General features: G+C 44.7%; 2 protein-coding genes across 12 annotated transcripts in view; both read left to right on the top strand.

Annotated features, from left to right (window-relative positions):
- The window catches only part of Sptbn2 (spectrin beta, non-erythrocytic 2), a 40,222-nt gene extending 34,191 nt beyond the window's left edge, over nucleotides 1-6,031 (top strand). For 6 of the 7 annotated variants that reach the window (XM_013150800.3, XM_013150798.3, XM_063227581.1 and 3 more), the window contains 11 exons: nucleotides 415-659; nucleotides 759-897; nucleotides 1,687-1,771; nucleotides 1,961-2,157; nucleotides 2,474-2,604; nucleotides 2,695-2,770; nucleotides 2,846-2,896; nucleotides 3,358-3,578; nucleotides 3,853-4,026; nucleotides 4,654-4,696; nucleotides 5,178-6,031. In XM_013150800.3, coding sequence (XP_013006254.1) covers nucleotides 415-659; nucleotides 759-897; nucleotides 1,687-1,771; nucleotides 1,961-2,157; nucleotides 2,474-2,604; nucleotides 2,695-2,770; nucleotides 2,846-2,896; nucleotides 3,358-3,578; nucleotides 3,853-4,026; nucleotides 4,654-4,696; nucleotides 5,178-5,411 — 1,596 coding nt within the window. In that variant the 3' untranslated portion in view covers nucleotides 5,412-6,031. The remainder of the gene's footprint in view (nucleotides 1-414; nucleotides 660-758; nucleotides 898-1,686; nucleotides 1,772-1,960; nucleotides 2,158-2,473; nucleotides 2,605-2,694; nucleotides 2,771-2,845; nucleotides 2,897-3,357; nucleotides 3,579-3,852; nucleotides 4,027-4,653; nucleotides 4,697-5,177) is intronic. The other variant, XM_023564411.2, reaches the window with a different exon arrangement.
- Nucleotides 6,032-11,499: 5,468 nt separating this feature from the next.
- Rbm4b (RNA binding motif protein 4B) lies at nucleotides 11,500-23,398 on the top strand. 5 transcript variants are annotated; one of them, XR_001200908.3, is made up of 5 exons: nucleotides 11,508-12,246; nucleotides 12,898-13,321; nucleotides 18,925-19,598; nucleotides 21,470-21,690; nucleotides 22,733-23,398. XR_001200908.3 is itself a non-coding variant. In XM_013150796.3 (4 exons), the coding sequence occupies exons 2-3, from the start codon at nucleotides 12,910-12,912 to the stop codon at nucleotides 19,587-19,589; spliced, it is 1,077 nt and encodes a 358-aa protein (XP_013006250.1). In that variant the 5' UTR covers nucleotides 11,508-12,246; nucleotides 12,898-12,909; the 3' UTR covers nucleotides 19,590-19,598; nucleotides 21,470-22,071. The 5 variants fall into 5 exon arrangements, 4 of the variants coding, with proteins under 4 accessions (XP_063083655.1, XP_013006250.1, XP_003468327.1 ...); XM_013150796.3 differs by lacking the exon at nucleotides 22,733-23,398 and having other exon boundaries at nucleotides 21,470-22,071; XM_003468279.5 differs by lacking the exon at nucleotides 21,470-21,690 and having other exon boundaries at nucleotides 11,514-12,246; nucleotides 22,814-23,398.
- The last annotated feature ends 471 nt before the right edge of the window (nucleotides 23,399-23,869 follow it).

The raw sequence follows: 23,869 nt of genomic DNA, 5'->3' as shown, positions 1-23,869 counted from the left end.
ATACTAAAATTTACTTGTTTGTGACACCCAAGCTAGAGATTAGGCCTTGTTAAAATAATGTAAATCCTTTACCCATTTACACTCAGGTTTTTGCTGCAGGCTACGTGTCTCAATTTTAGCAATCTGAGGTTCCTTTGTGCCAGGCAGGCCTCTGGAAGCTCAGCTGCCTAGTGCCTCCAAAAGCCCCATCCCTGGGCTAAGCCCACATCCCCAGATGAGACCAACAGGGCACAGTGTAGCAAGGCACCTGTCTTCACCTGTCCACCCAGCCCCACCCCTGGCCCTCTGTTCCTTTTCCTGTCTCTTGGGCTGGTGAAACAGGCAGCAGGTAGACAGCAGCAGCCAGGACCAAGTGAGGTTACAGCTCCTTGGAGTCTCCCTATTTAGTCTGTCTCTGGCCTGGGTTCCCCACAGGTCCAGCAGGTTCAGGACGATGGCCATCGGCTCCAGAAGGCCTATGCTGGAGACAAGGCTGAGGAGATTGGCCGCCACATGCAGGCTGTGGCTGAGGCCTGGGCCCAGCTTCAGGGAAGCTCTGCTGCTCGCCGCCAGCTGCTGCTGGACACCACGGACAAGTTCCGCTTCTTCAAGGCTGTCCGGGAGCTGATGCTATGGATGGATGGGATTAACCTGCAGATGGATGCCCAGGAGCGGCCCCGGTGAGACTCATGGTGCCTGACAGCCTCTGAAGGTCACATGGGCAAGTGTCTGTGATGGGCCTGGGGACGATGAGTGATACTGTCCCTGCATCCCTCCAGGGATGTGTCCTCTGCAGATCTCGTCATCAAGAACCAACAAGGCATCAAAGCAGAGATAGAGGCCAGAGCAGACTGCTTCTCTTCCTGCATTGACATGGGGCAAGAGCTGTTGGCACGGAACCATTATGCAGCTGAGGAGGTGGGTAAGGCTGGGCCAGCCTCACAGAGCAGGCTCAATGCTGGGTTTTCTTGAGTCTTTCTTTCTGCTTCCTCTCATTCTTTCTTTGCAAGAAATCTTTCACTTTTTAACCCCTCAGTGCTGTTCAGAGATGTCCTACCATCCTTACAAACTGTCTGCTACTACCACGACCACTACCACCTCTTCTTTCTCAAGTTCTCCTCTTCCTTTTTTCTTCTTCTTTTTCTTTTTCTCCTAATGTGGTACTGAGGTTTGAACCCAGGGCCTTCACATTCAGCTACATCTCCGGCCCTTTTGAAATTTTACTTATTTATTTATTTATTGGTGGTGCTAGGAATGAATCCTAGGGCCACTCTACCACTATGCTATATCCCCAGCCCTCTCCAAGTTGCCCAGCTGGGACTTGAACTTGCAGTCCTCCTGCTTCAGTCTCCCTCAGTGCTGGGATCACAGACGCGTCCCAGATCTTTATTTATTTATTTATTTTTATTTTGAGACAGAGCCTCACTAATTCACTAATTTGCTCAGGCTAAGTTTAAATTTGTAATTCTCGTGTCCTGGCTTCCCTGGGTACTAGATGGCAGGTGTGTGCTCTCATCTCCCCAGTTCTTTCTACTTCTTAAAATCACAAGTTCTGGGCCAGAGATATGGCTCAGTGGCACAGCACCTGCCTGGTAAGTGTGAGGTTGTGAGTTCCATTCCCAGTACCAAAAAAAAAGTCACAACTCGCTGGAACTGGTAACTCACTAGAAGAGCCCTCCTGAATGCTAACTTGTATCTGCCTCCCAGATCTCAGAGAAGCTGTCTCAACTACAAGCCCGGCGCCAGGAGACAGCTGACAAATGGCAGGAGAAGATGGACTGGCTCCAGCTTGGTGAGCCACTGTGGGGATACTAGGTCCTGGGAGGAGGGTTATTAGGTCCCTTTCTGTGGTTTCCAGGGGAGGAGAGACCAGGAACCCACTGCTCTGGGGCTCTGCCTTCTTCCATCCCTGTTTCTAGGGGCACTGTCCTGCCGTGCCCCTTCTGACCTGCCATCTCTCTGCATCCCACAATCCTGGCAGTTTTGGAAGTGCTTGTGTTTGGGAGAGACGCAGGAATGGCAGAGGCCTGGCTGTGCAGCCAGGAGCCGCTGGTGCGGAGTGCGGAGCTGGGCTGCACGGTGGACGAAGTAGAAAGCCTCATCAAGCGGCACGAAGCCTTCCAGAAATCTGCTGTTGCCTGGGAGGAGCGTTTCAGCGCACTGGAGAAACTCACTGCGGTGAGGGCCGTGGGTCCCCAGGGTGCTTGCCACGACCCTACCTGGCCCTGCATACTCTGTTTTTGAAGAAGACATTTATTCTTTCCCATGGCCCTGGCATCGCCAAAGTGTGAGCTGAGAGGGTCCTTTTCTCACTGCATTAGGGGTCATGAGGCTCCATCTCCCCATGACTTCTTGTCCAACACCTTCTCTTCAGATTCCCCTCTCTATCTATCCTGCCTATTTCATCAGACCAGAGCTGAGACTTTTCAGCTTCCCCCATACCCTGCTCCTTACTTGAGGCCTTCTACAGGCTAACCTCCGCATTTCTTGACAGCTGGAGGAACGAGAGAAGGAGCGGAAGAGAAAGAGGGAGGAGGAGGAACGGAGGAAACAGCCTCCCGCTCCAGAGCCCACAGCCGGCCTGCCTGCAGGGGAGCTGGTAGACGGCCAGGCGGGATGGGATGGGTGAGAGCCGGGACACTTGGGCCAGGAGGATGAGGCTGAGCCCGTGGAAGCCAGGGAGTATTTATTCTGTGTCACCTTTGGCCATTCCAGAAGCCAGCCACGGCAGCCAGCGTCCTCACAGGCACCCAGCGTCAATGGGGTCTGCACGGACTCGGAGTCTTCACAGGTAGCGCCACATCCCTGGGCAGCTCCTTCAGCACCACCTGCCACACCCACCCCTCACAGTCTGTTGTGCTTGCAGCCTCTCTTGGAGCAGCAGAGACTCGAGCAGAGCAGTTTCTCTGAAGGACCCGTGAGTGCCCCGGGAGGTGTGGGTGTGGATGCCTGGGAGATGAAAGAACAAAACTGGGTGGGAATCCTAGGGATAAGGGAGGGAAGAGCTCAAGAGAAACTGGGATGGGGTTTTAGTTCAGCCATGTCCTGAGTTGGATCCCCAGGACCAAAAAAAAGGGAGAGAGAAATGGGGGTTGGAAGACAGCTCTTGGCCACAGAGCTCTCCAGTCTTCAGGTAAAGTACTTCTTAACTTACCGTTTTTGGGGAGGAGGGCAGAACCCAGGACCCTTGCAATGAGCTACATTCCCAGGAACCCTTTTTATTTGAGACCAGGTCTTACTAAGTCATTAAGTTTCCCGGGCTGGGCTTAAACTTGTGATCCCTCCACCTCAGCCTCCCAGGGTCCTGTTATTACAGGGATATGCCATCATGTTTGACTCTAACTCATTCTTTGACATGACATTGTTTTTCCCTAACAGGGAACTGGTGCAGGGGATGAGGCCAATGGGCCACGGGGAGAGAGGCAGACACGACCCCAGGGCCCAGCCTCTCCTGTGATGCCCCAGAGCAGGTCATCCGAGTCAGCCCACGTTGCCGCCCTGTCCGGTCGAGGCCCTGAGCTCTCTGCCCAGGAGCAGATGGAGGGGATGTTGTGCCGCAAACAAGAGATGGAGACCACTCTCAAGAAGGCAGCCAACAGGTACTCACACTGGCTGTGCAGTGCCTGTCTTCTCTAAGCTTCCCCTGCAGAGGCTTCTCTGGAGCCTCTTCCCAGACAGAGAAGGGGCACCCTAAACTACTGTGTCCTCTGGGAAGGGTAGGACTCAGGATTGGTGCAGGCCCCTGGGAAGGGCCAGAAGGGCCTAAAGACAAGAGTGGAACCACAAGTCCAAGGCAGCCCCAGGGCTGAGGCCCCGCTTGGCTACCCATTCATCCACCCATCTGGCCTCCTGACCCCACCGTGTCCTGCCCAGATCCTGGCAGAATGTGTACTGTGTCCTGCGGAATGGGACCCTCGGCTTTTACAAGGATGCGAAGGCAGCCAGTGTGGGTGTGCCATACCATGGAGAGGTGCCCGTCCGGCTGACCAGGGCCCAGAGTGGTGTGGCCTTTGACTATCGAAAGCGCAAACATGTCTTCAAGCTGAGGTAGGAACCTGCCGGTGCTCTTGGGATGGGAAGAGTCAGTGCTAACATGAGGGCAGTAGGCACAGTTGCCTGTAAGGAATACCCAGGTGGAACCGCCAAACCCAGTACCACGGACACCTGCAGTGAGGGAGAGCTGGGGGGTCCTCACAGGAAGTGAGGAAACTGGGCTGGGGATTTAGCTCAGCAGCATAAGCGCCTGCCAAGCGGTAGTCCTGAGTTCGAGCCCCTGTACCAAAAAAAGAAGTGAGGAAATCAAGAAACAAGCTGAGTAACTGATTATATCAAGCTGAAAATTTTTCCTGGGCAGGAAATGTAGGGGCAGGGTGTCTCCACTCCCCTGCCACCAGGAACCTCCAGGGGTCTGCCTCTGCCTGCCAGCGAGCAGCAGCATGTATCCTGGGATGCCAGTGAGCTCACCATGGCCCTCCACAGCCAATCCGAAAGGGTTTAATTTTGCACATTTGCAAAACCCTAGGAATTTGAAGGATGTGCAAAGCAAGCCTGGCCTGGCTCCCAGGGCGCCCCAGTGTCCTCCCAGCCAGCCTCGGGGTGAGAATAGAGCTCTCCCGTGCTGACCTGGCAGACAGATTCTCAGCACTGCCTTTGTGGCTTCTTGTCTCCCAACAGCTTACAGGATGGAAAAGAATATTTATTCCAGGCCAAGGATGAGGTGAGCTGTCCCCTTCACCCTCCATGTTCCTCTGTCTCCATGCCATTCTTAGGACCTTCCAGTGGCAAATTCTCCTTTCCTCTCTCTCTTTTTCCTTCTCTTATATATCTCATTCTTGTAATAAGAGAGCCCACAATGTTCCAAATGGATGTGTATGAAGGCCATACCAAAACATGCCCCTGTCTTAAAGAGAGCCTTTTTCCTATTTGAGAGGCTGAGGCAGGAGGATCATATGTTTGAACCCAGCCTGGGCAATTTAGTGAGACTGTCCCATCTTGAAATAAAAAAAGAATAAATTCATTTGGAAATGTAGCCCAATTCAAAGGTCCTGGATTCAATATTCCATACTACAAAAAAAAAGGCCTTTTCTTCCTAATGAAATGGCCAACCTTCTCTCCCCTTTCATAGCCCTGCTGTCCACCAACAGCTGCCCCAGTGCAGGAGTGCCGACACTGAGCAGCTGTTTCCCTGTCGCCCACAGGCAGAGATGAGCTCGTGGCTGCGGGTGGTGAATGCAGGCATTGCCTCTGCGTCCTCAGACTCTGGAGAGCTGGGAGAGCCAGCAATACCCAGTGGCACTCGGGGCATGACTCGGGCCATGACCATGCCCCCAGTATCACAGGCTGGGACCGAGGGGTCCGTCGTGCTCCGCGGCAAGGACGGCAGAGAGCGGGATCGAGAAAAACGCTTCAGTTTCTTCAAGAAGAACAAATAGTGGCGGGTGGGCAGACTCCCAGGCCAGCTCCCTCCCTCTGTTCAGGAAACTGCCAGGGACTGTTGACAGGGACCACCCTCTTCAGGACAACTGCCTGCTGCTAGGGTCTGTTGCCGAGGTCAGCCCATCACCAGGAACTAGCACAGGACAAGCCAGTGTTCCCAAGAGCAATCTTTTCTTCTGCTATTTATTCCAGACTGATGGTGGGACCCAGGCAACTCCCACTTCCTCTCCCTTGCCCCCTTTTCCCTCTTCCTCCACCCTGTGCGGACAGTGCCACACCCTGAGAGGCCACGGGGAAGTGAACTGCCCTGGCCTCAGGGTCATTCTCCCACCCCAGCCAGGGCACGCCATCCGCCACCAGCTCCCTTGCCCCCAAGGACCAGCCAGAAACCTCTGAGAGCTGAAGCAGGACGGGGCAGGGCAGGGCAGGGGGGCACAGGAGCGCCAGATGATGGAGTCGGAGGTGCTGAAGCCCTCCCTCCCCATCCTGCCTCGTCTTCTGACTCAAGTGGCTGCTCCATCTCCAACAACTCCCGGTGGCTTCCAGGTGTGAGTTGTTCAGGGGCAACCTCAGCCTTGAGTCTGGCCAAGGAGGTGATTAAACAACTCAGCTTCTCTCACTGCCTCTGGGTGTCTTTGCTTTCCTGACCACAGCCTCACCACCTGAGCCCACGTTTTTCCTTTGGCTCTGGTCTTCGCGTATCAGGTTTCCACCCTGCCCTCAGCTTCCATGTCCTCAAAGAACCTTGTAGTTGTGAAAGCCCCCCTAGCTCGGTCTCATTTCTTTGTGGCAGTGACCTCCAGGATGCTGGGCTGACTGATGCCAAGCCTCTTTTTAGACCAAAGACACTCACTGGGTCAGAAGGTGTTAATAAGCAGTGTGTCTTGAATGACAGTGGGTGCTCCCCTGCCTTGTGTATCTTCTTCACTCAGTGTTCTCTCAGCTATCAGCAGGGACAGGAGACAGGCAGCACTGCCACAACCTAGTTTCAGCTGGTGCTGAGCCAACAGTGGAGAACTGAACACATGGAGAATGATTACTTAACCCCATGTGCTATCTCCTCCCCAGGAGAATTATGGGAGCTTACACAGAGATCAAAGCAATGGCAGGTTGCCCATCCTTTGGCCAACAGAATAGTATCACCTCAGGAAGCCATGAGATGTATTCTAAGCATGTGAAACACAAGTGCACACTGGGTGATATATTCTAGATTGAACAAGGTATTAAAAAAGAAGCAGGTGTTTTATTTCTCATCTCTGGCTTGCAATTAGAAGTTTTGGGGCAATAGTATTTGACCCCAAGTGTTGTGAGAAGTGATCATTCCTTGGTGACCTGCAGTAAGCGTTCTTGCAGTTTTCTCTACATAAACAACTCCCTTTTCAGCCAAGCTGCCATGTCCTTTGCATAATTGGGTAAGGGTCCTGGCACAGCACAGCCCCAGAAAGAGCTCCAGACATGAGATCAGGTAGGCCACAGGACAGTTACCCCTTTCCCTCGAGATGGCAGATTCAGTATTCCACAGTAAGCATGGATGAATAGAACTGCACCAGCCCATCACGGAATGATGCATCAGTTCTACAGACACCTTCACTTGTGCTTCAAATGTGGCTGTGACACCCCCTCTGTATGATGGCAATCACACACAGCAGAGTGCTCAGGGAATATGGGTGTTCGCAGCCCAGTGTGGCAAGCCTGGGAGCTCAGGACAAATCACTGGGAATTTTAGAAAGAAATGTACAGAGGGAGAAAAATTTCTGGAAACATGTTTTCTGTAATGTAAAATGTGCGTGTAAATAAAGCAGCCAGTTCAAGTCCTGCAGAACAGCCACTGAAAATGGAAAGGTAAGATGGACAACATGGTCTTAAGAGTCTCTGCACACACGTGGCCACTGAAACTACTTGAGGGCATGATTCCCTAAGGACAGACTGGAGAAGAGGATGGATGTAGGGTCAGAAGGTCTTGGGAGAGACACTTTCAGATGTGGATAGAAAAGAGGAAAAATTCCAGGGAAGATACCAGTGGATGGAACAGGGCACTGATGAACACAACACAAGGCAGGGCACAAAAGCGCCATCAACACAGGCGCACGGGTCAGTGTGGGAACACGGATGAGTCACATGGGGCATGTTTATTATACTCACCAACCACACTACCTTCAGGCGTGGACTCTAGGCCTGTGTTGTCCCATATAGTAGCTGCTGGCTACGTGAAGCTGCTGAATGCTGGAAGTGTGGCAAGTCCAAACCAAGATGTGTTGCAAGTATAAAATATTGGATTTCAAGGACTTCGGAGGGAAAAAAATTTTAAATATCTCCATTTTTATATTGATTATGTATTGAGATATTAAGCCAAAAATATTAAAGTGGATTTCAAACTTTTGTTCTACCTTTTTGATGTACTTACTGGAAATTTCTATTTGTTGTGTTGGGGATTAACTGTGGGGTTTTGTGCACGCTAGGCAAGTGCTCCATTACTGAGCTATACTCTTAGCCCTGTTGGAAGTTTTTATTTGATTGATCAGTTGATTGATTGCAGTGCTGAGGGTCAAATCCAAGATGTCAGGGATGCTGGGCAAGTGTTCTACCACTGAGCTATATGTCCCCAGCCTGTTGTAAATAATAGTGTGGCTCACATTACATTTCTGTTGGGCCTCACTATGCTAATGAGACTACAGATCTAAATGTGAAAGATAAAAACTGTAACAGTAATAAAACACAAAACATCTTTGTGACTTGGGGGTAGAAGAGGGAAGCCTCAAAAGCATAAATTTTCAGACCAAAATTGATTAATGTGCCTGCACCAAAACAAGGATTCCCACTCGATGAAGGTCACAATGGGCAAAATTAATAATTTGTGAAATGGAAAAAGATATTTGAAAAAATAGGAGTAATACCTAGAATATACAAAAAGTTCTACAAATCAACAAAAAAGACCCAAAAGACAGAAACAGGAAAATTACAGAAAAGTAACTCAAAAAGTCAAGAACAAAGACATACTCAAAATCACTAGTAACCAGAAATACAAAAAAGCAAAAAGAAAATACTAGTTTATACTTATGTAGCAGGCAAAAATCAGGAAACTAGATATCCAGCAAGCTGGAAAAGTAGTGATGACAGCGCCCCTATGCCCCACCGCAGGAGGAAGGGCAGGCTGGTATAACTTTTCCAGGGAACAATATGGCCTGCTTAGCTTAGATAAGCTAGTTTTATGTGTACCCTAGGACCCAGTGACCAGAAATCCCACCCTTGGATTTACGCCCCCACCATCACCACATTCTCATACAGAATTAGGACATGCATATGTTACTCGCAACCTTGTTTATCATGATGGAAGCATCCCATAAGCTAAGCCTTGACTATGTCTTATTTCCAGAGATTGGCATACAATACACGCAGTTGCACAGCCTGGAGTATTACTCAGGAGTTAGATTCCACACAGAAACGTCACACTTAGTGGGAAAAAGAAATAATGAGCTGTACACAATACCACACAATGGCTGGACCTTTCTTAGGTCCAGGTTAGAAGAAGTCTGACTGTGGAAAGACATTTGTGACAATGTATGGGAGGTTGAAGCATAAATATTAGATATTAAAATAGCATATGGACTGGAGATGTGGCTCAATGGTAGAGCGCTTGTCTAGCATGTATAAGGCCCTGGGTTAGAACCCCAGCACTGAAAAGAAAAGAAAGCATAGCAATGCTTTTTATTAGAAGCAGATAGTGGGGGGCTGGGGATTTAGCTCAGAGGCATAAGTACCTGCCTTGCAAGCAGGTGGTTGTGAGTTCGATCCCCGGTACCAATAAAAAGTTAAAAAAAAAAAAAAAGCAGATAGTGAAATACTCAAAAGCATGAGGTTAGTTTTTAAATACTCCAGAAGAAAAAAAAAAGGCTGGATGAAAATAAGATCAGCAAAATGTTGATAATGTTGAAACTGGATAAAGAGCCCAGAGGAGTTCATCATAGTATCTCTGTACTTTTTCCTTTTGTGAAAATTTCCATAATTTGTTTCTTAAGTTCTCATTTATTTTTTTACTTTAAAGAGACAAAAAAAATTCAAAACAAGATAGAGGGTGGTGAGCCGGCTGAAGCCATGTGGGCTCCAGGAGGAGAAACAGAAGCCAATTCGCTCTTCCTGTGAGCCAACCTGTATGCAGGCTGGGAGACAAGAACATTGCCCACACAACCCTCTCTGGTGTTAGCAAGTGAGGTACAAAAACAACTTAATATTTGTATTGTTTGATTGACTTTGCAGACCTATAGCCTAAAGTTTGAACACTTATTAAGAAGGTCACAATATGCACTGTAGCAAATATGGGGAATTTCCATCTGCCTTGTTTTTGAAATCCAATATTGTTCTGTTTTGTTTCTTTTCATTGCTTTTGTTTTATTCAATGTTGTGTTTGGATTGGTTTTATTCTGTTCTGTTTTGTTGGATTTTATTGCATTTGATGGTATGGGCAACAATTTTGAAGATAAAAAGAAGCATTATGTTAGCCATTGTTGGTTTTCTATTATGTTTTGAAGTCTTGAGATCACTTACACTGTTTTGTTTTGCTGGCTTTAGTCTGTTTTATTTTGTTTGGTTTTATTCTCTTTAAAATAAAAATTTTAAAAAAGATATTTAGAGGATAACAATGGTTAATACTTACATATTGTTATCTTTAAATTAGTTATTCAAAGTACAAGATATCAGCATTTAATTATCCAAACAATATTAGCAAAAATGTTTCTTTTCAATGAACTAACAGAAATTAGTAGTATAATTATCATATATATATATTTCAGCCTCTCACACTAGGGAGACAATACAATATATATGTGAGTCTGATTTATTTCACTTATGAATATAGTCTCTAGCTGCATCCATTTAGCTATAAAAGCCTGAACTTCCTTCTTCTTTATGGCTGAGTAGTACTACATTGTATAAAAATACAACTTTTTTTTTTTTTTTTTGCCTTTTTCCTTTTTATCGGTACCAGGGATTGAACTCATGACTGCCTGCTTGCAAGGCAGGCACTTATGCCACTGAGCTAAATCCCCAGCCCCCAAAAATACAACATGCTTTTAATCCATTCTTTGGTTGATAATTTGTTGTTAAAGAAAGGAAAAAGTGCCCATTAAAAGACATAACTTACAAAAACATGGACAAATCAAATAATGTATATTATTCTCATTAGAATGTACACCTATTAAGGAAGAAGAATGAAAATTAAAGGGATTAAATGAAAGAATGGAGAAATAGATGAGGGAAGGAGATAAAATGGCACAAATTAGCTAAGAGAAAAAACAAAATAGTGTAAAAACAGAAAAGGATGCTGAACGAAATGCAAGTTTTAGAAGGAGGAAAACTGATAAGGGGGTATTAGTTTTAGAGATTTCAGAAAATTTGGGGAATTAGATAAGAATTAAAAATACAATGTACGAAGGTAGGTAATAGCAACTGCAGACCATCTTTGAGAAGTCTCTCTTGGAGCATCAAATGAAGCTGCTAGTGAAGCTTAATGAAAGGTTAGTGAAGGTTAGTGAAAGTTATCTCAGAAATGGTCAAGGAAGTCTCTAGAGGTGCCTGAAAGTAAAAAGTCTGGGTTATCTGGGTGCAAAGAAAAACTAGAAATGCCTAGAAGGGCAGAGGACAGGTAAATAGAATTAACTGGAAGACAAGTATGAATGTCATTATTATAATTGGAAGTTTCTGAAATGCCTGGGAAACAAAAAGAATTCAGTGCAACATAGCCAAGTAGCTCGGAGGGAGGCAAGAAGTTTGAGGAACCTGAGCCTCGATGGTATCAGTGAAACTCACAGTATCATCTCAAGGCGGCACAGTGACTGACAACCACCCTGATAGCTCCACTTGGAGGTAAACTCCCATCAATCTTCATAAGCTTCTGTTCGATAGGCGACAGTGAATAATCTGCTAATAGCTTCCTTTTGCCACCAGGAGGTGCTCTCGGACCACAACTGAATTATGAATGTTGAGCCGCGAGACGTGGTTGCAGCTTGGTGCTGATGGGGAGACACTGTCCCACGCCCCAGCAAGGATTTTCTTTGGGTCTATAAACCAAGTATTTTTTTTTTTTTTTGGCTTGCCCAAAGGCCCGCGATCTAGGAACTTTGATGGACACATGATCAGAGCTTACCCGCTTACTACAGAGAAAACCAGCCCCGTTATATAGCTTGGGTAAAAATGCCTGTTAGATCTACCTCTGCTACAAATCATCTTTATGTTTCTTGATTTTGTTTCTTCAATAATGAAGAAAAAATTAAAATTGTTCAAAGAGCCACGGGGGGGAGGGGCTCTAGGTTCGCTTAAAATATGGCGCGCCTATATATCTGAAATAGTGCCCCTGCTGCCATAGAAACTGACACGCCTGCTAAAGAAAAGTCCTTTAGGAGACCCAGCGAGATAACCCTTTGTCATCCGCACCCCTTCCCCGGCTGGCCCAATAGCACGACCCATTGTGAGGGTTAGTGACTCTTGCCATTTTACCAAGACAGTGGTTGCGTCCTGAGCCTTTCTGACGCTTAAACCGCGACCCCCTCCCAGGGCTGTAATTGGCTGGCCGAGGCTGGGGGCGAGCAAACATACGCCCTGCAGTGCCGTCACCAGTTCCCCCCTCCCACCTGGGTGTTGGGCAGCTATTTGTGTGCGGACGCGGGATTGGTCGGTCGCCTCCCGCGAGGGGTTGGGAAGCCGGGTAGTGCGCACTCGCGCGTGCGTGAGCTGGCGCGCGAGAACGGGACCGGTCGCGCCGAGGCTCGAGCGGCCGTCGCCATTTTGTAAGGTTCTCTCTGACGCGGGAGCCGCCGCCAACACCGCCGCTACCCGGAGGTACGAGGTTGTCTTGGGGGTGTGCGGGGAGCCCGCGGGCGGGCTGAGCCGGGCTTCCCGTAGACGGGGATGGCCAAGGTACTTGGTTGCTCATCCTGCTGGTGAAGGTCCGGAGAAGACGAGAGGAGGCGGGACCGGGTCTCCAGAGGGGGCGGGGCAGGGGTCGGGCTGAGTCTTTGTTGAGGTGAAGGAAGCGAAGGTTGATCCGTGAGGAGGAGAGGGAACCGGGTTTGAGGCCAAAGAAGCGTTTTTATTCTTCAGAGTATTTTGGAAAGTGATACCGCAGCGTGGAGAGGTACACAGATTTCCCTCCAAAATTGCGTTACCACGTACACGCTGAGGTTTCTTGCCTCCTGCTTGGGCTCTTCTTTTTCCTTTCTGTTCAGAGACATGAACTAGCTAACCTTGTTACTTAAGTGCGCCTCATCTTAAGGAGATGTTGACCATGTTGTGCATGCTGACCTCTGACCTCCTGTTAGCACCCCACAGTCTTTAAGAACAAACCTCTCTTCCTCTGTCGGGAGAAATGGACGTATGTGGGAAGGTTTTGAAGGTGCCAGGAACTTTGGAGGCTCAAGCTCAAATGATGAAGTGTATTGAAATTTCCCCTGCCTCACCCTGAATTTGGAAGTCTTGTTTATTCTCTTTCAGGCTCTTGTCAGAATGGTGAAGCTGTTCATTGGAAACCTGCCCCGGGAGGCCACAGAGCAAGAGATCCGCTCACTCTTTGAGCAGTATGGGAAGGTGCTGGAATGTGACATCATTAAGAACTATGGCTTTGTGCACATAGAGGACAAGACGGCGGCGGAGGATGCCATCCGTAACCTGCACCACTACAAGCTGCACGGGGTGAACATCAATGTGGAAGCCAGCAAGAACAAGAGCAAAGCTTCAACCAAGTTACATGTGGGCAACATCAGCCCCACCTGTACCAACCAAGAGCTTCGGGCCAAGTTTGAGGAATATGGTCCAGTCATCGAATGTGACATCGTGAAAGATTATGCCTTTGTACACATGGAGCGGGCTGAAGATGCAGTGGAGGCCATCAGGGGCCTTGACAACACAGAGTTTCAAGGTGAACTGCTCTGGGGCCTGGGTGGCAGAGTTCAGTGGGAGTGTAGCTCCAAACAGAGGCAAGAACACAAGACCTTGGGGTTGCCAGGGTAGTCTCTTCCATTCTCTTTTAGTTCAGAACAGATTGTTATCGATTCTAAGTATAATTTACTCTTGGGAAAGCAAACATTTCCCATTTCAGATGTAATGACTGTGCAGGATCAGAAACTTGGTTGCTTTATCCTGTGATCTTCATTCATTGATCTGAGTGCTGCTGGAAGGCTAACTTGCCCAGATAGATGGATATTTCGGGGGAAAAGGGCAGTCAAACATCTGTGGCTTCCCAACAAAGCCTTTTATTTGATGTTTTAAATGCTTAGAATTTATGGTCTGTTCCCTTGGGGAATGGGTAGTGGCAGGAAAAAAGATACCTGGAGGAAGCCATGGGTATTATAAATCTGGATGGTAAACCTGGATTTGGGGGAGTACCTTTTGGGTGCTCAAATTTGTTCAAGTCTTTGAAGGGTACAAGTAGAGCCAAAAAAGAAAAAAATGTCATGGACTATTCTCTAACAACTGTTGTTATTTGTGAGGCAGGGGAAAAAGAAAAATTTCTAAAAATTCAAGATTGCATAGGAATGATGGTCTTCTGATGAGATTCCATTAAGGACATCATAGAGCATATCATATTGTTTAAACTGATAATAAAGGTACCTGTGTTCTCATGATACTATAGGAAGTTGAAAACTAGCACTGTGCTAATATGGTAGCCACTAAATTTACATTAATTTAAATTAAAATTTAAAATTCACATTTTCATTTGTACTGTGAATTTTTCAAGCACTCAGTTCTAAAAGTAATGGGTACTATTTAGCACACATAGAACATTTCCATTATCATAGAAAGTTCTGTTGGATAGCACATTAACAATGTGTTAGACCACACTTTCTCTTTCCTAAGTCAACACTCTTTTTTGTTCTGATTGCTACTAAAAAAGTTGTCGAGAATTTAGATCAGCCTTGGTAGTACACACTTCTAATCCTAGCACTCTGGTAGGCTGAGGGAGAAGAATGCAAGCTTGGGCCTAGCCTGGCAACTTAGCAATTTAGGGTAAGACCTTGTCTCAAAGTAAAAAAGGGGAAGGGAGTGTAGCTTAGTGTGAATGCCCAAGCTTCAATCTCTACTACCAGGGAGGGAAAAAATACTTAAAGGCCCTTCTTCTGCTAAGCCTAGAAAACAGAATACAAAGAAATATTGGGAAAAAGGAAAAAGTTCAACAGAGAAGGGTAAGGAAATGTATAAATAGTGGAGACTGATGGAAGAGCACCATCAAGTATCCATCCCTTTAGCCAGTGATATTCTGGTCTTTAGCTGTTCTTTAAAGCAGAGATCACAGAAGTTGTAGGTAAGTGCTGCTGTTAACTAGAAAGTAGACACATGTTTTAACCTCTCAGTGCTTCATTTTACCCACTATGGACTTAGTGATCCCTGCCATACTTTCCTCACAGGATGGTAGTAAAACAAGTGAAGTAATAGAAGGTAAAGTGTTTTGAAAATAAAAGCAACATATGATGAAAGGAGAATGCTATTGTGGCCACTATTCCTGTTCTGGTTAGGAAATTGGGTGTTTTTGTTTTAGTTTTGCTTGCTTGGGCTGTTTTGTTTTGTTTTTTAAGGGTACTGAGGATTGAGTTATGGGCCTTTGCACTGTACTATATCTCCAGACCTTTTTTTCTTTAGAAATGGTCTCACTAAATCACAAAGTTGCCTAGGAAGAGATGGAATTTATGATCCTCCTGGTTTAGCCTCCCAGAGTCCTGGAATTACAGCTATGCATGTTCACACCCAGTTTAGAAAGTTACTTAAAATATAATAATTAAGCTTTTTTTACTTACTTTTAAAATTTCTAGTTTTTAAATATAATTTTGAAATGCCTGCATACACTAGCTTTAAAAGTGTTATTTTCATTTGATGTGGAAGGAGATCATTGGTGGATAGTGGAGGGTAAGAAAGGAAGGTACTTGACAGGTAACAAATTGTAAGTCAGCTACAGACTCTGAAGAGATACTCTAGTAGTATACTTCTCTACCTTTTTTGTTATTTTTTTATTTTTGTTCTTTGGTGTGTGTATGTGGGTTTTGTTTTGTTTTGTTTTTTGCAGTACTGGGGATTGAACTCAGAACCTTCTCAGTGAGTCCAGGCTGAGGTCAAACTTGAGATCATTTGCCTCAGCCTCGTAGAGTCCTGGGATTGTAGATGTTTAATACTATGTTGGGCTCTGCCTTTACCTTTTTAATGCATATTGAGTAAAATAACAAAGGGGCAAAAATATGTGTAAGGAAAGTAAGTTAACCAAGGAGCAGTTGGGTTAGGGTGATTGTTTTTTTTTTGTTTCAGTTTTAGGGTTTGCTTCCAAGCCCTGGCCAGTTAAGACCCTGTAGGCCTCCAGAGGCCTTGCTGCGCCTAGTTTTGGTTTTTGATCCCGGGGATTGAACACATGGCCTTATATATGCTAAGCACACACTCCACTGAATTACACCTCCAGCCTTAAGTAATGTGCTTTAATCAAGCAGATGTAATTACTTAGGAAGAAGCCAAGTGTAATGGTATATGCTTGTAATCCCCACACTCTAGGACCAGGTAGCCATTTAGGGAGCTGAACTGGTAAAGAAATAATAGGTGAACATATCTTCAGTGTCAGAATGCCATTGTGTCTAAGCTTCATTTCTAGCCTTCTCAGGATCTAAACATGATAGAAGCAAAGAAATTAAGATCCCAAGTTTTGCCACCTCTCAGTGTTTTAATGCTCTCTTCTGTTCCAGCTTTCAAAAGAGAATACTTTTTAGTGGGCTAGTTTTCTGGAAAATTGGCAGGAAAAAAAAAATTGGCAGACTTTAATAACTTGGAGGTTACTGAATGCTTTGGCTTGTCTTCATGTAGCTTGCTAAAATTTAATCAGTTTTTAATTTTCTTTTCCCTGGTTTCTAAAGGTACTAGAAGAACGCAGTACTTTTCAATTATAAGAACTTTAGGAGAGCTGGTTGTGGCATGTTTGTAATCTCAGCACTCAAGAGGCTCAGGCTGGAGGCTCTCAAGTTCAAGATCAGCTTGGGCTCCACAGGGAGACCCTGTCTCAACCAAACCTTAGGGGACTTAAAGAAGCCTGGTTGTAACTTTTGGAATGACTGTTAACAAAAACACCTTATCATTTCTTCTGTAACAGTTGTTTTTAGTTATAGGTAAAAGGTTTTGTTTTTGGTTTTAGTGGCATCCTTTTCATAACTATATACAGAGGTAGATTTAGTAATTTATAAATTTATAGTTTTTCTCCATCTAAATAAAAGAATGAAGATTTTTAGTATTAGAAACATCAAGGTAAAATCACTAGATTTTGTTTCTCTAAAAAAGGAACCCAGAATCTATAAAAGTAAAGTATGGTTACTGTCAGAATTGGAGCACAGTTTCTGTCTTATTACCTGCCTTTCTCTCTCTCTCTCTCTCTCTCTCCCTCTCTCTCTCTCTCTCTTTCTGCCTCTCTTTCTCTTTTTGAGGCAGGGTCTTGGCATGTAGTTTAGGCTGGCCTTGAACTTAGTAAGCCAGGCTGCTTTGAACTCCTATCTCAGCCTTCTGAGTCCTGGGATTACAGGTGTGTGCCACCATGCCTGCTTGGCTGTCACGTATCTTAATGTCATCATGCATGTTTGTAAGCCATGTAGCTTGTACTTCTCTAGTCTACAGAAAACTACATTTGAGATATAAATGTAGGCAGAAGCTGAGCATGGTAATCCCCGCACTTGGGAGGATGAGACAGGAGGATCACCACGAATTTAACTCCAGACCAGGCTAATTGCTTTTGCTTTGTTTTGTCTTTTTGAGACAGCGTCTCGCCGGGCAGTTCAAGCTAGCCTTGAGCTCACTTTGTAGCCCAGGCTAGTTTCAATCTTCCTGCCTTGTTCCCCGAGTGCTGGGTTATAGGCGTGTGCTGCCACACATGGCTAAAACTAATTTCTGAGGATTGGGAGTATTTAAATACTTAAGAACAGTGGGATTGGTGACTGTCTTCAAACAGTTATTGCTATTTGCTTTTGATGCTTATCGGTGTGATAGTATATACTATACAGGATCAAAAATTTGAGTGAAAAATTTGAGCATCTTTGTTTCTGCTAAAGACTTTTAAATCTAAGGCAGAGCTGGATGTGGTAGCTCACTCACGTAATCCTAGCATAGGATCCTTATGAATTCAAGGCCAGCCTAAGCTACATAGTAGTGAGTTCAGGGCCATCCTGAACTGCATGTCAAAATGCTGTATCAAAAGAAAAAAAAAAAAACCCTGAAGGTGAGAAGTATTGAAAACTAGGTAAGGCATTTAGACATTAAGTAAAACTGACTTAGACTAAAGTAATATAACCCCCCTAACTTGCCGTCCTCTGACCATCAGTGCATGGTGGTATGTTTGCTGCCATCCTGAACTGGGCTGCTTCCAACAGGATGGTGAAGCATGGGGCTTTTGTTGCACAGCTAGTAAATGGTCTGCTGAAAAGAGCAACTTGCTAATGGTGGGTGGAGGATTTGTTCTCAGTAGCCTTTAAGAGAGTGGTGACAAGTCCTTGTTCTCCCTGTCTGTACCAGCTACCTCTTGGCTACCACTAAAGCAGCATTGACTTAATCTGCAAAGTCTTTAGTAGTTTGGGACTAAATTACCACCGAGACTATTCCTTTTTCCTAAACTGCTTTGAAAGATTTTGGATGCTTTCACTAGTCAGGGTCCCGGGGTTACATAAGCCCTAAGCAGAGATTGTTTCTTCTCTTTGCTGTTTGTTAGTGTTGGTCATTTCTCAAAAGCATGGATAGGCCATTAGGTGAATGCTGCCTTAAGTAGAGAGTCCTCTGTAAAGAATTGTATGCTATGTGGTAGGATGAAACAGCGATGATTCTGTTACATGGGAACATATTGTCCCTAACTGGTACTGTTTCAAGAGCTTTCTAGTTCTTATTAATAGACATTGATCAAATAGTAGTTTTTCGGGACTGGGGATTTAGCTCGGCAGCATAAGCGCCTGGCTTTCAAGCAGGTAGTCATGAGTTCAATCCCCAGTACCGATAAAAAGGAAAAAGACAAAAAAAAAGTAGTTTTTCTTTGCAGAAAAGTGTATGTGGGAGCTGAGCAGGGTGGCATATGCCTGTAGTCTTAGCATTTGGGAGGCTGAGGCAGGAGATTCATCATGAGTTCCAGGCCAGTCTGAAATACATAGTGAAATCCTGTCTCAAAAAATCAAAAACCAAAGTAAAAAAAAAAGTTGGGTCTCTGAGGATGTAGGTTTTTCTAGCTCTGATCTGAATTGAAACTTCATTTCAGCTACATTTTGGAGGGGATTGCTGAAATAATGTTACAGGAGTATATTTTTATGTATCTTGTGTTTACCTTATTTGGGGGAAAATGTCAGTGAAGCCAGGGGTGGTGGTACACACCTGTAATCCCACCATTCGAGAGGCTGAGGGAGGAGGATTGTGAGTTCAAGGCCAGCCTGGACTATATAGTGAGAGACTGTCCCAAAACCCTTTTTCCCCAAAAAGAAAAGAATGTCAATGAGTTATAACAAATCATCTCAAATCTATTTCCTTAAGGCAAAAGAATGCATGTGCAGTTGTCCACCAGCCGGCTTCGGACTGCTCCTGGAATGGGAGATCAGAGTGGCTGCTATCGGTGTGGCAAAGAGGGACACTGGTCCAAAGAGTGCCCAGTAGACCGTACAGGGCGCGTGGCAGACTTTACTGAGCAGTACAATGAACAGTATGGAGCAGTACGCACACCTTACACCATGGGCTACGGGGAATCCATGTATTACAATGATGCATATGGAGCCCTTGATTACTATAAGCGCTACCGGGTCCGCTCTTATGAAGCGGTGGCAGCAGCTGCTGCTGCTTCTGCATACAACTATGCAGACCAGACCATGTCTCATCTGCCTCAAGTCCAAAGCTCAGCTGTGACCAGTCACCTCAACTCCACTTCTGTGGATCCCTATGACAGACACCTGTTACCGAACTCTGGTGCTGCTGCCACCTCAGCTGCTATGGCTGCTGCCGCCGCCACTTCTTCCTCCTACTATGGAAGGGACAGGAGCCCTCTGCGTCGTGCTGCAGCAGTGCTCCCCACAGTTGGAGAGGGCTACGGTTATGGGCCAGAGAGTGAGCTGTCTCAGGCTTCAGCTGCACGGAATTCCCTGTATGACATGGCCCGATATGAACGGGAGCAGTATGTGGACCGAGCACGTTATTCAGCATTTTAAAAACTGGAGGTGAGAGTGGGGTGGATGTGGCTAGGAGATTATCTTTAGTTCCCTTGCAAGAGACCTCGCTTCATAGAAGCTAGAGCCCAGCTGTTTGCTATTGTATCCAGAAAGTACAAACTACATGTTAAGTTTTAGTATTTTTCTACCTTGGGCCATGGATTCATTTGGCTTTTTGAGGTTTTAGTGTGTGGCTCCAACATGGTCCTTCTAAGAGCATAACAAACTCATTTTGCTAGAGAAAATATTCTTTAGTAAGTTGAAAATAAATTTGGGTTACAGAAAATAGCATAAGAGAACTAATATTTATTAGATATCTCCTGTGTCTAAGAAGTATTTTCAGGCTGGGGATTTAGCTCAGGAGGTCAGGTGCTTGCCTAGTAAGCATGAGATCATGAGTTTGATCCCCAGTACGCAAAAAAAAAAAAAAAAAAAGTATTAAAAAGATGTATTTTCTCATACAGGGATGTGAACTAAGGCTTACAGAGGTTAAAGGTTCAGTATTTTTCCCAGTTATTTAGTAAATGACAAGTAAAATCAAAATTTGAATTCAAGCTTGTCTGAATCCAAAATGAATGCTCTTTGCACTTCCAAAGTTGCTGTGATAAGGTGAAATGATACTGGTTCAGAAGTCATAATGGATAGCACAGTGAGAACATTTAACTTAAGCCTTTCAGTTTGCTAATAGAACTAATATTGGGTCATTAAGCCTTCATTATATATGAAGCTTTTCAAATGGCATAGTGACAAACGAGGTGAAGTACTACACATGTTAAGTATTAAGTTATAAGATACTTGTTTGAATGATGAATGGTTTGATGCTGTCCCATATAGTCCTTTACTTATTCAGATCTAGAGCATTTGTGTTATATGGACATTTAGCCCATGTAGCCTGCAATATACTGTGTTTCTTTCAGCAATTTTTGTATTTTAGAGAGGAACACTTACGGAATTATGTAAAGTGGGTTTTTTTTTTTTTTTTTTTTGGTCTTTTTTCCTTTTTATCGGTACCAGGGATCGAACTCACAACCGCCTGCTTGTAAGGCAGGTGCTTATGCCGCTGAGCTAAATCCCCAGCCCCTAAAGTGATAATTTTTTTGATGTGCATAAAAACTCATAGGTAGGGACTGGAGATTTAGCTCAGCAGCATAAGCGCCTGCCTGGAGATTTAGCTCAGTGGCATAAGCGCCTGCCTTGCAAGCAGGCAGTCCTGAGTTCGATCCCCGGTACCGATAAAAAGGAAAAAAGACAAAAAAAAAGAAAAATCAAAAACTCATAGGTAGTGACTCTGAAAATATAGTTTCCCTTTGTCAGGAAATGTGTATCAAAGATGTTGGAAGGGCAGCAATAATTAGCATCCAGAAATTTCATGAGTAAGAAATGGCATCATGACAACTTTACATTGAAACTGAGCATCACTCAAATTGGAGCCCCAAGAATAAGATTAACCTGAGTCAACCATTAAACTTTTAAGGCTCCTGATCCCCCCCCCCCCGGTATATTTGTAGAACAAAGCTACAGGAATTTGCTCTTTTTGTGAAGTAAGCCTTTGATGAGTTATTTCCTACATGACCATGTCAACAAGACTTCAGATATTCTGAGACCGTTGTACAGCAATATGTATTCATGTGTGTTAAGTAAATAATTCTAAAACCATTAATTTTTACAGCTGGATCTACCATGAGGTGGGATGCCTCTGAAGTTGGGTATCGGTCTATTAAATAATGTTTTCCTTAATAGTGTTTCTAAGTTAAATATTAACTTTATAGTCTTTTAAGGGTTTTGCTAGGGCATTTTAAAAATAAATTTTAACTGGGAGGCAAGTGGTTGTTCAACTAACCTCTTTTTAGTGATGACTTTTAAAGAAACTTACCTTCCAGGTGTGAACCTCAAATGGACTGAATAACCCTGAGTTGGTTGCAGTCCCAGGAGCCTGATGTTAATGAGGCTGCCAGGATGAAATACAACACAACTGTTGGGGATCCAAATTCGGGTCTCACCTTAGCAGAACTGATCAAGAACGTCACAACTTTTGAAGTCGATTGGCACAGATCAAGACCAAGATTTGGCCCTTTGTCTGTAATAAGTAGAGGAACTTGGTGTGAGTTAACTTTTTTTTTCCCCCAGCCATTGGTGTCTGGAGTTTCCATCATCAATGGAAGAATTAGAGAATTCTAGCAGTGCTTTATTTCTTCTTTCAGTTGGCAAGAAAGCATTGGTCAGTTTAGGGAACTATTGGAACTGTGGTTCTAAATCTGTGACGAGTGTGACATGATGTATTACAAATAAGTGAATGGGGCCATGGATTTAGCTCAGTGGCCTAAGCTTAAGCCTGCCTGGCAAGTGTGAGGTCGCAAGTTCGATCCCCAGTACCAAAAAAAAAGAGTAACTGACCACTCCTTGAGACTGTATCCTTTGTGACCATCATTTTTGTAAGTTTGTTTATATGGAAGATTAAAATGAAACACACTGAGAATGATAATAGTTTGGCTGGGCATGGTGGCGCATACTTCTAGTCCCAGTTAATTCAGGAGGCTTATGGATCACTTAAGCCCACCAGTTGGGGTCAGCCTAGGCATCTTTATCAAAAATAAAAGAGCAACTGGCCATATGAGTTTGAAATCTGTTTTTTCTAGACCTAAAAATTAAATTTTAGATCTTGATGTTGTGTCTGCCCTTTTTTGGTGAAACACCTTTCAATCCCAGATTATTTTGCTTAAAAGATAAGTGTCAGCTAAACATGATAGCACAAGCCTGTAATCCTGCCACTAAGAGATGCTGGGCCAGGAGGATTGCAAATTCAAGCCCTAGGCAACTTTGTGAGATCCTGTTTCAAAATAATAAAAGGGCTGGGGATGTAGTTCATTGTTAAGACCCTGGGTTCAATTCCCAGGGCCACAAAAAAACTTTAAAAAGGGTTAAGAAAATGAGAGAGTTGATTACCAACACAGCAGTCTTCCAGCTAGATTACATCTTGCCCTATATATGACTATAAGTAGATTTGTGTGTGTGTGTGTGTGTGTGTTTTATATATATATATATATATAGCAATTAGTAGACACTTAGGTAATGTTGTGGGATGTAAGTTTGATGTAGTCTGACTTGGTGGTGTTCTGTTCTTTTTCTTCCCCCCTGGAATACAGGACGGGACCAGGGCCCTTGTACTCGGAGCCAGGCTGCTCTCCAGGCATTGTGTAAGCCTCTTGTGTTGTGCTCTCTTTCAGGTAGGATAATTGCGGACTGAACCCTCGGGCTGCGGTCATATATGAGAACTTGCTCCGCGCGGTCCCTTTTGCCGGGATGTTTCCATTGCTTCATGTTTCAGTAAACAAAGGAGTTTGTGACCAACTATGTTTTCTTTCTTAATTTAATTCTTCTAAGTTGACTTTTCTTTCCTTCTGATATTAGTGTCTATAGCCTTTCAATATGTTCCTTATATTCTCAGCCTCTGAGCAGCCCTAGGTAAGGATTATGCTGACATCCCTTTTCCTGTACAGTGGAATCCCTCTTATCTTGCTTTTCCGTAGGAGTTGAACCCTTCTCCCTGCCTACCTGCAGCATCTCCTTTCCCTTTAAAATGACCATGTAGTGGCAAGCAGCCTTCTCTCTGTTAGCTCTGGACTCTAACATTGAAGCTACTTTTCTGAAATTGCTAGGTCCATTGGGGGTTTTGTTGTTGTTTTGTTTTATTTCGTTTTTTGTCTGACCTGTGATCGTGATACAGCATTAGCTGAAATTTAGCCTTGTTTTCTCTGCTTCCACTTTTTTTTAAAATTTTTTTTTGACAAATAAACATTTCTAACACTTTATCTTCTGTGTGCATGATTGTTTTTACCACCAGTATCTTCTAGTTCTTTCCCAGTCGTGCTCAAGCTACAAAATTCAAATGAATGGACATCTTAAAATTTAGATACAGAAGGAAGGATTCAGTGAGGTGAGTAATGCAGGCTTCAGAAAGAAGTACTGTAGTGGCTAAGAAACTGGTCAGAATCTTGATACACTATACCTGATGGTCAGGCTTTTTTCTAAATAACTAGGGCTGTTCTTTCACTGTAAAGCCAGCAAACCCTAGTTAGTAGAGAAACCTCACAAGAAGCCTAAGATCAGGAAAAGGCTGGACCACATTTTTTTTTTTAAGTTGTGGGGCAAGGGGGTACCTCAGGATATAGTTTTGACTGATCTTGACCTGAATCGCCATGTAGCCTCAGAACCATACCATTTCTTGAGGACCTACCAGGCTGACTGAATTTGACTTTATAGTTTGGTGGGCCAATATAAAC

Source organism: Cavia porcellus, unplaced genomic scaffold, assembly GCF_034190915.1.
Source record: "Cavia porcellus strain 051 isolate PalLab524CR breed Dunkin Hartley unplaced genomic scaffold, mCavPor4.1 scaffold_17, whole genome shotgun sequence".
Classification (NCBI taxonomy): domain Eukaryota; kingdom Metazoa; phylum Chordata; class Mammalia; order Rodentia; family Caviidae; genus Cavia; species Cavia porcellus.
The sequence above is the reverse complement of the archived record's forward strand: the minus strand, read 5'-3'. Positions and strand labels throughout refer to the sequence as shown.